Source organism: Sinocyclocheilus anshuiensis, unplaced genomic scaffold (assembly GCF_001515605.1).
Source record: "Sinocyclocheilus anshuiensis isolate Anshui unplaced genomic scaffold, SAMN03320099.WGS_v1.1 scaffold1896, whole genome shotgun sequence".
NCBI classification, from domain to species: domain Eukaryota; kingdom Metazoa; phylum Chordata; class Actinopteri; order Cypriniformes; family Cyprinidae; genus Sinocyclocheilus; species Sinocyclocheilus anshuiensis.
Genome location: NW_015558694.1, coordinates 103882 through 117209, shown reverse-complemented (window position 1 = coordinate 117209; position 13328 = coordinate 103882). Strand labels below are relative to the sequence as shown.

General features: G+C 44.9%; 1 protein-coding gene across 3 annotated transcripts in view; it reads right to left on the bottom strand.

The window, feature by feature from the left end:
• Positions 1-245: 245 nt before the first annotated feature.
• pdpr (pyruvate dehydrogenase phosphatase regulatory subunit) overlaps positions 246-13328 on the bottom strand; it is a 15418-nt gene continuing 2335 nt past the window's right edge. The window contains exons 2-18 of one of the 3 annotated variants that reach the window (XM_016477634.1): positions 12086-12386; positions 11841-11974; positions 11673-11754; positions 10182-10345; positions 9980-10101; positions 9733-9850; positions 9259-9408; positions 6371-6563; positions 6172-6296; positions 5403-5558; positions 4019-4152; positions 3793-3941; positions 3356-3468; positions 3008-3102; positions 2774-2863; positions 2322-2504; positions 246-1731 (exon numbers count right to left, since the gene is read on the bottom strand). In XM_016477634.1, the coding sequence (XP_016333120.1) occupies positions 1327-1731; positions 2322-2504; positions 2774-2863; positions 3008-3102; positions 3356-3468; positions 3793-3941; positions 4019-4152; positions 5403-5558; positions 6172-6296; positions 6371-6563; positions 9259-9408; positions 9733-9850; positions 9980-10101; positions 10182-10345; positions 11673-11754; positions 11841-11974; positions 12086-12333 (2661 nt within the window). In that variant the 5' untranslated portion in view covers positions 12334-12386 and the 3' untranslated portion in view covers positions 246-1326. The remainder of the gene's footprint in view (positions 1732-2321; positions 2505-2773; positions 2864-3007; positions 3103-3355; positions 3469-3792; positions 3942-4018; positions 4153-5402; positions 5559-6171; positions 6297-6370; positions 6564-9258; positions 9409-9732; positions 9851-9979; positions 10102-10181; positions 10346-11672; positions 11755-11840; positions 11975-12085; positions 12387-13328) is intronic. The other 2 variants (XM_016477633.1, XM_016477635.1) reach the window with 2 other exon arrangements.

Genomic DNA, 13328 nt, shown 5'->3' with positions numbered 1-13328 from the left:
AAACCCACTCCGACACACACACACACACACTCTGACACACAAACACACACACACACAAACACACTCTGACACACAAACACACACTCACACACACACGCACTCTCAAACACACACACACGCACACACACACACACACACTCTGACACACACACACAAACACAGACACACACACACACACACACACTCAAACACACACACACACACACACACACACACAAAGTAAAATCAAGAGAGGGGCAGTTCAGTGCTTTAGTAGTTTAAGTCATTATGGCTGGATAAACATTAGTGATTTACTTGCATTGTATGCAATGCTTTACTCTTATTTCACCTCAAAGTCAAAAGAAAGAAATCAGAAATTATATTTTGTATAAAAAGTGTTCTGAACATGTTTTTATGAAATTCCCCTTGTTACGATTGTTTGAGTGGCGTTTTGTGCCTTTCAAACACCACTGATCCTTACTGTGCAAAGCTGCTTCTCGTTTAAACATGATATACAACGTGCAATTCTTTGTGCATTTAAATATGATCTGACTGTAAGCTTTTTAAGATAAAACCACACAGATGTAAATGATATGCAGTCCAAACACTGAGCATCTCAACACCAGATCCACAAGCAACAGATCACGTGATTCAGAATGATAGAGGAACATAACGCTGACTGATCAGACGACACTATAAACACTATAAACACAGCCGCTACTAGAGATGCATGAACATAAAGAATCCAGTTTCATGTACTTCACACTGCAAATGCAAGGCACTTCATTAAAGCGTCGCTCCAGGATCTCTGTTCAGTCATTTCTCATTAATATCTCACATAATTTGCACGTCCCTCAATGCCTCCTCATTTAGTATCATAGTTTCATTACAAAACAGTGTGGCAGAGAGACAGGCACGCTTTGAAATACTTCTCCAGTCCTCTCCAATTAAACTTCAATGCTTCAAACAGACATTGATTGTCTAGTGTCAGTCTGACATCCATATAAATATACATCTCTTCATTTTAAACCATGTGATGCTTGACAATGATGAGCAGAACAGGGACTTATTCAAGAAGACGTGACCAGATTATCAGCAGAGCAATAGGAACAAACACAGAGAAAGACTTTCTTTCTAAAGTCAATTATGCTTTCAACTGTAATTCCAAATCCAAACTAATTCCACTTTAAAACATCTGTTCAGCATAACAGGACCTTCGTGACACACTATTACACTTCAACAACAGCCCAACACACACGTATACAGAGCGCTAACCACACATAATGAGCGACTGACACCAAAACGATTGGGTGTGTGAGGGACTTCAGGAAGTGCTGCGGCTCTTCTTCACTTGCTCTGGAAGTTGCTGAGCTCCATGTCGTCCTTGCGCCGCTTCTGTTGAGCGAAGAGCGAGCTGAAGGGGTAGAGCTTGGCTTTGGCGGGGAACTTCTGTCCAGCGATGTCCACCTCATAGTCTCCGCGGTTGATGAAGTCGGCGGTGACCGCAGCTGGAGAGCCGTCTGTGTTTGTGGGGCTCAGGAAGCCCAGGCAGACGTGGCGCTGGAGCGTGTAGCTGTAGGCGCTGCTGGTGGTGACCCCGATCAGCTCACCGTTACGGTAGATGGGCTCGCCCCACCAAGGCCAGACGTCCAGCTCTGTGTCGTGATCCTCCAGAACCAGCATCACGAAGCGCCGCGAGACTCCCTCGACCCGCTGCCGCAGCAGAGCATCCCGGCCCAGAAAATCTGTGTCCTACGAGAGTGAGAGATCATGGATCAGAGACGAGACACTGAGCCTGCAGGACAGAACACAAACACCACGCCATCACCCGGCCATAAACCCGGCCGAATGTGAAGCGCACATCGATACTTCAGTCATCTGATGCGAGTCTCTGACAGCGTTGTGAAGCACCACAGAGCGGAGAACAGACACAATCATAGAAAGGTGAACGCTATAATAGTCCACTACGTTTGAAGTTGACGATATAGTATATTTTTACTATAATGTACAATCAGATACAGTTACCCTTCATTTAAAAAGCGTCTTGCTGATTGACACCAGCTGCATATGTGAGTGAATGCTGGGTGTGATGCCTGGATTATACTGGAGTGCGTGTTCATGTATTACAGGTTTCTATATGTAAACAGGCCAAAAGTATGATCAGTTCATGCGGTGTAAAACCTTTAATGATCAACTGAGATTTCCTGTTTTAGTTTTTCACAAGACTGTAGGTGTTTGCTGGGACATTGCTATGGAGGTCGATGAAGCATTCTGAGAGCTCTTTCGCTTCTTCTTATGTGGTTGTTAGAGCATTCTGGGTCAGAAGAGATGAAGAAACTGACCTTGTCAAACTTGACCCTGAACTCCCGTCCGCACTCCAGCGGTGTGGTGAACGAGTCCAGATCCTGCCCCCAAAACGCAAAGAACTTCTCAATCCGCAGACTGCGCAGAGCATAGTATCCCGCGTTCCTGATGCCGTACTTCTGCCCGACTGACATCACTTCATTATACACATGCAGTGCATACTGGGAGAAGGAGAGCAACATCTCACTGATCGGATTACAGTCCAGTACAGAAATAAGGCCCGTTCACACACATCTGATTGGCCATGACATTGTCTCTGTTTCCTCAGCATCTTGAAATCCTTGCATTTTTATTTATTTAAAAGTAGTTTAACACATCTAATGTGAACGGCCCCTTATAGCATCTCTATTTTTACAGTTTTCATACAATAAATGTATTTTAGTCATATTTTGTCTAGTGAGTGTGGTTTAATGATGTTGTCTTGTTGTACCTCTATAGGGATATACAGCATGAATCCCGGCTCTCCGGTGTGTGTCATACTCATGACTCTGATGCCGTTAGCGTAGCCCACACTCATTTCCTGCAAAACACAGCACAGTTAGTCTCCATGTGAGCTCCAGATATAAACCATAAGCACTGAGTGTGTGATTAATAATTGAGTTTTAATGCAACGATCTTCAGTGCTGCAGCAGATCTGGTCGTCCAGCAGACGTGTTGGTCTCACCTTACAGAAGAGAGACGGGAAGTGTTCTGGAGTCATGGACACATACGAAAGTTCGGACAGCACGTCCATGGCACGAGGACCAATCAGATTCAGAGCTGAGGAAAACACATCAGAGATTATTGGCACCTCCTTCATCAGTGTGTGCTGTGAAGGCCTTTATTCACTCACTCACTCTCTGGTTCACTTATAAGGCATTATCCTGTTTTACTTTCTGGTGTGAAATGAGTAACAGTGCTTTGCCGCTGGCTTGTTGTTGGGTCTACTGTAGTTCTGATCTACTCCGTCCTGTTGTTCATGATTTGCGTGATACACAGAGTATGTGAGCTGGTAGAGATGAACGGATCTCACCCGTGTACTTCCAGCTGACGTCCTCCAGGTGGAGCTGTGGGTCGCTGGGCATGTGTTTCTTAATCCAGGACCAGCAGTGAACTTGTTGATCGGTGGGTGAAATGATGAAGAAACTGGAGACGAGAGAACCGGAGGATGTCAATCATAATGAACTGATTCTAACAATTGCATTATCAGAAACAAGCAGCATTTTCCTTTAGTTTTGCTGGGTTTTGTTATATTGAACAGTGTTCTGACTCCTAAACATTTAATAAAGTTGCCGACTGCCAGACTGAACTTTGTCTTTCTGATGCACAAATGGATCTGCTGTGCTGTTGATTTGGGTTGTGCCATTCTCTGGTTTTGGGTAAACATAGAGTTTCTGCAATATAGTATAATATAAATCTATTGTACTCTAATGCATAAGTCTGCAGGAGTTTCATGTGAAAACCCCGCACCTGTTTTTGCTGAGGCGCACGACGCTGCAGTCGTTCTCGTAGCCTCCTCTCTGGTTCAGCATGCCTGTGTGGACGATGTGACCGACAGGAACGTCCAGATCATTAGCACACAATCTCTGCAGCAGCTGCAGGGCCTGATCACCCGCAGACTGAAACACACAGGACCTCTGTTAGCTCATAGACACCACTCACAGAAGTGCTCATAATCAAGAGAATCAGGACTCACTGTGAGCTCAAACTTGGTGAAGGAGGACATGTCGATGACGCACACCGCCTCCTTACAGCACTTCACCTCCGCGCCCACGATATCAAACCAGTCGGGCTTGTAGAAGGTCTTACTCTGATCCAGAGCCAGTAAATCTGTGCGGATGAAGACAGAGAAACGCCTCAAACACAGTTACACCGGTGCATTATGGGACATGCCCCGTTTAAATATTGGACTTTTGTTTTCATTTTTTAAATGTTAAAGCGTGCTGATCATCATCTGCTAGAAACCATACTGATCTGTTAAATGTTGTACACTGCTAGTTAAAAAGTTTGGACACAAACTTGGTTCTCAAAAACCTTTCGATTTGAAGACATCTGCTGAAATACTTTAAATTAGTTTTGTGAGCCTTCATTTCACTTTCTTTATAAAACTAACATTTTGTAAGGAAAAGGAACAGCATCTGTGAGTAGGACTGCATCCGCAGATGAGGTTATATATTTCCAGAGACTGAAGCCTGAATGGAATCACAGAAACTCAATTGCTGATGTTGCTCAGTAGACGCTTGTAAAAAGACGTTTCTGCACAGATTTCTGCAAACACAGCAGTGACACTATGAGGAAGTGTGTCTGAGCACGCAGGGAAGCAGGATTTCATCGGTTCACATGACACTGACGCTATGAGAACGCTATCATTGGTCTAACAAGCAAACAGCGGTTTACCATGAGCTCTATATAAACATTAACAAGCATGGCACAAAACCCAAACACAATGGGTTTACTGATGAGGCCTGAAGCCTTTTACAGTGAGATTTAGGGAGCAAAGTGAACAGATGATGGCGCCGCTGGCCTGTGTTACATCAGGAGGCAGAGAGCAGCTCTACTGAAGGCTGTTAGAGGTCCAATGTTTAATGCCTTCAGTAGTTCATCCACCGCAGCTGAATGCTCTCTGTCCACTCGAGGGCAGCACTAACGCCTCTGCATTATTATGTCCTTACTAACTGTCTGTGCCTTGAACGTGTCAGTTCTGTTGCTGTCTCTGCAGGGTCAGAGAGCTCTGGGATTTCATCAGAAATATCTTCATTTGTGTTCTGAAGATGAATGAAGGTCTTACAGGTTTGGAACGACATGAGGGCGAGTAATTCATGACAGAACTTTCACTAACCCTTTAATATTAAATATTTTTGCCATGTTATAGAGGGTTCAATGTAAGAGAGCATCTAAAGTTTTTCTGGTAAATACATAACTCTCATATTTCCATTTTCCCATCTGATATGAGCAATAATCACAAGTATGTGTGTCGAAACATTTGTCTGGCTTTGTAAGATCAAGCTCATCAGTCTGTGCTAACAGTGACAGAAACAGTCAGAACTGAAATGAACATTATGATCAGCGTGGTTTCTCACCTTTCCCGGCTGGAACAAAGTACTTGGCTCGCTCAAAGCCGTGTTTCTCCATCCAGCGCGCTCCCTGTGTGTCCAAGCGGTCGTACAGCGGACTCGTGCGCAGCTGCCGGCCCGTCTGGAAGTCCCAGCGAGGAACCTTCAGCTCGTACAGCAGAGCTGACCCATTCACACACAACAAGCATCACAACAACAGCCAACAAATCAATCCTGAAGCCTAGAGAAATGTGTCATGAACCCATCTGAGCTCCAGTGATCAGTTCAGGCTGCTCCGCTAAAGTCTTCAGGAAAATCCTTTATTTACTGCCGCTAGTGGTGCAGAAATTACCCACTTCTTTAAATAAATATGCACTAAGGTGAAGGTTAGGGTTAGTGTTGGCTTTTATGCAGGGAGGGTTAGAGCGTTATGGCGTTGTTGTCTAATAGAAGTGTTTTGGAAAGCTGTTTGATCGGCTGAACAGTCAGCAACAACAGCACAATTCATGAAAGAACTGTAGTTCTGGCCATCAACCCTGACTATAGATAAATATAGCTTCAAAATATACGTAATCTGAAGCTATAGTTAGTTGAAAATCAATTGACTATTATGTATTATATTATGTATTACCTAATGTATTATATGCACATTATACGCATTTTCTACTTTGTAATTTTGTTCTGGATAAACGCGTGCTAATGTTTGGCGAGGCATTGCTTCGATCGCGTCCAGCTCTTCTCTCGTATGGTCTTCATTCTGAGATGAATCTCTGTCTGTAACAGTGCTGATACTCACGCATGACTTCCATCACGCGATGGCGCAGGAACGTGCGGCTGCTCTGTAGATTACCGAAGCGCTTGATGTCCAGAGGCCAGACGCTGGCACTGGGGTATCCGTACGTGATCCACTCTGCCAAATATCTGCCGAAAAAACAGCTATTATGAACTAATCAAACACAAAGCTGCAGAAACCTCCAGCCGTGCTGCTTTCTTACTTCCCAGCTCCGCCAGCGAACGAGAGGCCTGACGAGTTCATGCCCACCAGCACAAAGTAGCCATATATGCCCGGGGTCTCTCCCATCAGGCAGCGCATGTCCGGAGTGAAAGATTCTGGGCAGTTGACCAGCTGCTGGATCTCACAGGACTCCAGACCGGGCATCCGGCGCAGCAGAGCGCTCAACATGGGCTCTGGACGGAGCAGAACAAACACACACTTTCATGATTAAAAGCCCAGCAGCAGCCATGGTCAGTCCTCCAGAGAGCGGCCGGCTGTATGCTTTTCTGTTCAAACACAGTGAGTATTAGGTAGCGATGCACATCTGCCAATCATCGTATCGGCTGATAACAGTTATTCAGTGTGAAAACAAACTCGTTCAAAACCTGAATAAATTATGCACCAAAAGCAGTTCTAGAATGTTTCCCTGATAATCACCGAAGCATCACTCACTCCCGTAATGATCAGAGAAGCTAACGCATTCACCAGAGTTCAGAATCCATTAACACACGTTTAACTATCTAATCTGAGGATCACCAAGTGTTTGTGAATCCAGAGTTTTCAGGAAGGTCCATTTTACACATAAATCACTCAGATTTAACTTATATAAATTACAAATATTTTGTGCATAAGGCCCTCTGTGTGTTTTGAATAAATTGGCTGGTAATAAATCTGACAGGATGGTAATTTTTCATCTATCAGCCACCTTTGCTGGTAGTTTCTAAAGTTAATTTCAGACCCTGCATCAGACTGTGATCTTATTCCTCCTCGTGTAACTCGTTTGCTAAATAACAGGGTGACAAACCAATCGGATTTGTGGGTCAAAACAGAAGTAAAACAGTCTGACAGAACAAACATTCACAACCTTTTCAAACGAGCTGACAATCACACTGACTGTCCTCTCTGCGGCTAAAATTAGCAACAGCTTACATGAACTAAAATTAACATGAACAGCAATTTACAAACATCATGCTGTTATTATACCAGAGTTACAAGTGAAGTAAAGTAAAACAATGAGTAAAACATGTTGAAGAATTCAAGGAGAAGACAGAGCCAGAAAGAGAGAGAGGGAGAGGAGGAACAAATGCAGAGTAAAGGTCAATGAATGAGCTGGAAATATCTGAGTTTGTCCTTCATAGAAACACAGCTGATCACATACTGCACACACACACACACACACACACTCACACACACACACACACATGCACTCTCTCTCTCTCTCTCTCTCTCTCTCTCTCTCTCTCTCTCTCTCTCTCTCTCTCTCTCTCTCTCTCTCTCTCTCTCTCTCTCTCTCTCTCTCTCTCTCTCTCTCTCTCTCTCTCTCTCTCTCTCTCTCTCTCTCTCTCTCTCTCTCTCTCTCTCTCTCTCTCTCTCTCTCTCTCTCTCTCTCTCTCTCTCTCTCTCTCTCTCTCTCTCTCTCTCTCTCTCTCTCTCTCTCTCTCTCTCTCTCTCTCTCTCTCTCTCTCTCTCTCTCTCTCTCTCTCTCTCTCTCTCTCTCTCTCTCTCTCTCTCTCTCTCTCTCTCTCTCTCTCTCTCTCTCTCTCTCTCTCTCTCTCTCTCTCTCTCTCTCTCTCTCTCTCTCTCTCTCTCTCTCTCTCTCTCTCTCTCTCTCTCTCTCTCTCTCTCTCTCTCTCTCTCTCTCTCTCTCTCTCTCTCTCTCTCTCTCTCTCTCTCTCTCTCTCTCTCTCTCTCTCTCTCTCTCTCTCTCTCTCTCTCTCTCTCTCTCTCTCTCTCTCTCTCTCTCTCTCTCTCTCTCTCTCTCTCTCTCTCTCTCTCTCTCTCTCTCTCTCTCTCTCTCTCTCTCTCTCTCTCTCTCTCTCTCTCTCTCTCTCTCTCTCTCTCTCTCTCTCTCTCTCTCTCTCTCTCTCTCTCTCTCTCTCTCTCTCTCTCTCTCTCTCTCTCTCTCTCTCTCTCTCTCTCTCTCTCTCTCTCTCTCTCTCTCTCTCTCTCTCTCTCTCTCTCTCTCTCTCTCTCTCTCTCTCTCTCTCTCTCTCTCTCTCTCTCTCTCTCTCTCTCTCTCTCTCTCTCTCTCTCTCTCTCTCTCTCTCTCTCTCTCTCTCTCTCTCTCTCTCTCTCTCTCTCTCTCTCTCTCTCTCTCTCTCTCTCTCTCTCTCTCTCTCTCTCTCTCTCTCTCTCTCTCTCTCTCTCTCTCTCTCTCTCTCTCTCTCTCTCTCTCTCTCTCTCTCTCTCTCTCTCTCTCTCTCTCTCTCTCTCTCTCTCTCTCTCTCTCTCTCTCTCTCTCTCTCTCTCTCTCTCTCTCTCTCTCTCTCTCTCTCTCTCTCTCTCTCTCTCTCTCTCTCTCTCTCTCTCTCTCTCTCTCTCTCTCTCTCTCTCTCTCTCTCTCTCTCTCTCTCTCTCTCTCTCTCTCTCTCTCTCTCTCTCTCTCTCTCTCTCTCTCTCTCTCTCTCTCTCTCTCTCTCTCTCTCTCTCTCTCTCTCTCTCTCTCTCTCTCTCTCTCTCTCTCTCTCTCTCTCTCTCTCTCTCTCTCTCTCTCTCTCTCTCTCTCACACACACACACACACACAGACACTCTCTCACACTCACTCACACACACACACACACATGCACTCTCTCTCTCACACACACTCACACACACACACTCTCAATTTGAAAAAAAAAAAACTCTCAAAAATTCAAAGAAGAATGGACAGAAAAGCCACCATTCCTCGTTCTCACTGCTTGTGTGTTAAAGGACAGCAGCAATGATTTTTATGAAATTCTTCAATCAGAGAACAGAGATTATCAGAGAGAATATTGGAAGTACGCATCCACAGATCTCAGTATGTCATATTCACACTTGCGGTGTTTTCTGACTGCTCTTCAGCGCACTAACTATATGCACTGCTGTTCTCGTACATGTATGATAGTGTGATCGGGGCTTCAGCTCACCGAAATGATCCCAGTCTTCCTGCATGTTCTGAATCTCCAGCTGGTTGCGTCCCTCAGTGAAGATGGGTTTAGGGTTCTTCTCAAAGCCGCCCGACAGGATCCCTCCATGCCAGGCCCGAGCGTAGATCCGCCCATCCATGTCTATCAGCACTGCACACACGCACGCACACACACACACACACACACACACACACACACACACACACACACACACAGTATCAGTGTGGATCCGTGCTTTGTCTTAAAGTGACAGCACTTTCTTAATGTTAATCAAACAACAAAAGACAAGGAAATCACTCAATGTTTGACTTGCTTCATCTTAAGAACAAAATGAACAAAATATTTTAACTTGCAAAGAGATGAAATAAAATAAACATTAGGCTTTCACATGATTTTGATGTGTTTAACCCTCTCTCGGCTGATGACAGGCCCGAAGCCTGATGTGATGATATGAGATGCTGTGTGATGCGTCACCTGGGCTGTCATTCTGAACCGGCTCAGATAACGGTTTGGTGAGCAGGTAGAAATGTTCACAGCCGTGTAAGGGAACAGACACTTTGACCTCGCCACTCTGACCGAGCTCATACGCCCACTGAAACACACACCACAGACCCAGCTGTCATAATACTACAATACTGTGAAATAAAACTAGCAAGGCTAAATAATAGATATAATGAAAACAGATCTGCATGCCATTTGAACCCTGGACCTTCAGACCGACCTGTCCAGCGCAGTTGACGAAGTATTCGCACTCGATGGACCCGCGGTCGGTCTCTACAGCCGTGACATGGCCCTTCTTCACCACCACATGATTAACACTGGTGTGTTCATAGATCTGCACTCCTGACGTGTGAGAAAACAATGAAACGAGCCGGGCAATGAGCATCAGAGGAACTGAGCCTGTATTCTGTGTGCAGTCGTACCGTGAGCGGCCGAGGCCACCGCGAGCGCGTGATTAACGTCCGGCGGGGAAACCACACTGTCTCCGGGCAGATGAAGAGCTCCGACCAGATCGTGAATATTCACCAGCGGGTGCAGCCTCGCCACATCTTTGGGTTTGATGACGTTACAGCTGACGCCCAGAACCCTGCAGAACTTACACTTTAATAAAATGATCCATAAACAGACGGCTGTTTGGAAAGCAGTTTTTAGCTAATTTGTTAAGCAGCACAATAGCTATAGATGTTAATTTGAGGTTATTATTCCAGTTATTCGTCACATTCTGTTTCCTTCTGCCAGTGAATTGAGACAGAATACACTGACTGTGTTTGTGCTCCGGAGCGGTTTGGATGGACGTGAGAGTCCAGTGAGAGCGTGAGTACAGTGAGAGTGAGAGTACAGTGAGAGTACAGTGAGAGTGAGAGTACAGTGAGAGTACAGTGAGTGAGAGTACAGTACAGTGAGAGTACAGTACAGTGAGAGTACAGTGAGTGCGAGTACAGTGAGAGTACAGTGAAAGTGAGAGTACAGTACAGCAAGAGTACAGTGATAGTGAGAGTACAGTGAGTACAGTGAGAGTGAGAGTACAGTGAGTACAGTGAGAGTGAGAGTACAGTGAGTACAGTGAGAGTGAGAGTACAGTACAGTGAGAGTACAGTGAGAGTGAGAGTACAGTGAGGGTACAGTGAGAGTGAGAGTACAGTGACAGTGAGAGTACAGTACAGTGAGAGTACAGTGAGAGTGACAGTACTGTGAGAGTACAGTACAGTGAGAGTACAGTGAGAGTGAGAGTACAGTGAGAGTACAGTGAGTGAGAGTACAGTACAGTGAGAGTACAGTACAGTGAGAGTACAGTGAGTGCGAGTACAGTGAGAGTACAGTGAAAGTGAGAGTACAGTACAGCAAGAGTACAGTGATAGTGAGAGTACAGTGAGTACAGTGAGAGTGAGAGTACAGTACAGTGAGAGTGAGAGTACAGTGAGAGTACAGTGAGAGAGAGTACAGTGAGAGTACAGTGAGAGTGAGAGTACAGTGAGAGTACAGTGAGTGAGAGTACAGTACAGTGAGAGTACAGTACAGTGAGAGTACAGTGAGAGTGAGAGTACAGTGAGTACAGTGAGAGTGAGAGTACAGTACAGTGAGAGTACAGTGAGAGTGAGAGTACAGTACAGTGAGAGTACAGTGAGAGTGAGAGTACAGTACAGTGAGAGTACAGTGAGAGTGAGAGTACAGTACAGTGAGAGTACAGTGAGAGTGAGAGTACAGTACAGTGAGAGTACAGTTACAGTGAGAGTACAGTACAGTGAGAGTACAGTGAGAGTGAGAGTACAGTGAGAGTGAGAGTACAGTACAGCGAGAGTACAGTGAGAGTGAGAGTACAGTGAGAGTAAACGCTGACAGCATGAAGCTACTGCTTTAGTGACTGTGCTGTGAACACATACAGAGATCAGAATGAGAAGGAGAGAGTGGCTCACTTCAGTCTGGACGCCAGACGCTTCAGAGACAGCAGCCGGTCCTGATTCTGAGCCAAGCACAGAGAGCCAGACCGAACGAAACCTGCAACAGACCATTACCTTATTAAATTAAGCACACGCTGTCTTTGATAATCAGCGCTCTGCTGTGGTGTGATGGTGAATTCTGACCCGTTTTAACACCCGTCTCCTCTTCCAAACGCTCGTAGAGTGCGATCGAATAATCTGCCATCTTACTCTCAACAGAAAGAGGTTTGGCAACGCTTACTATTCCTGCACAAAACCGAGTTGTGCCGGCTCCAAGTCTACAAAAGACACAAACAAACAGGTGAATCCCACTGAAGCAGAGCTTTGCACGGACTCAGATATTACAGATGACAGGAATGTGATGTGAATCTCAGAGAGATGTGTCTCACCTGCCCTGCTCCAGCAGCACGATCTCCGTCCAGCCCAGCTTGGCCAGATGATACGCCACCGACGTGCCCACGATGCCTCCTCCACAGATCACCACGCGGGCGCGAGCCGGCAGAGCCGCGGACACAGAGTCTGTGCTTAAGAACCGCACCGATCCATGCAGATGAGCAGGACAGGCCCTGGGGCCACAGAGCCAGCGGGGCAGAAGAACCGGGGCCAGAGCCCGGATACTGCAGACACCGCCACGCATGACTGCGCTGCTGCTGAAACCAGCACAAACCCTGAAATATAACACACACAACACTAAACAACACACACACAATGAAATCACTCGGCTCTCGGTTCTTCTCTTTCTTGCAATGTCAGCATCTATGGCTATTTTCATTAGGGCTGGGTAAAAAAATATCGATATCTCGATATTAATCGATTCTCATTTTTATGGAATGATATTGATTATTAAATCCCAAGAATCGATTAGTCTATAGTCTGTTTTCAGTTAATGGACAGAACATTGAAGGGCACTTCCCACCCAATATATCGCAATAAGCATTGTGCTTTGGTACTTTTAATATGAAACAAAGTCTCAGATTGTATTGCAGTATTTAAACAATAAATGCCGTTTTGGCGCTGTTTAATGTGGAGTGACAGATCGCTGTAGCGCCTCAGATCAACAGACGTGAACTGATCATCTCCTCCACATTAATACCAGCTTCAGCACAAAATAAACATGACTAAACATCTGAAGGTAAGTTAAAAGAAAGAATACAACTTTACAATCCGTATCCTGTCTCATGTAATCTCTCAATCAGTGTTTCCTCCGGCTTATATATATAACGGCTTCTAAACAATGTCACGTAACGCCACATTTACCTCAGAAAAAACATATCCGGTGACCATAATCTCATTAATCAGATAGAAAAATAAACTGTAGAGAGGGGCATTTTGCTTAATATATGCACCATTTAACATTTTTACTTCAATGTTTAATTTATGTTTGAATAAATCCATAGTAAATCCATAAATCTGAAGTAGAAACATTATTATGTAACTAGCTTTATTATTGTAAAAACTTCATTAATTTTAACCCTTCAATATTATAGTAATGTAGCACAAACTGACTCGTACATTTTACAGCATTAGTTGGCATGTACTGTACCTGATATATATCCAAAATAATCGATATTGAATCGAAAGCTTGTGAATGAGAATCGAGTCGAATCGTGAAATTTGTGTCAAAACCCAGCC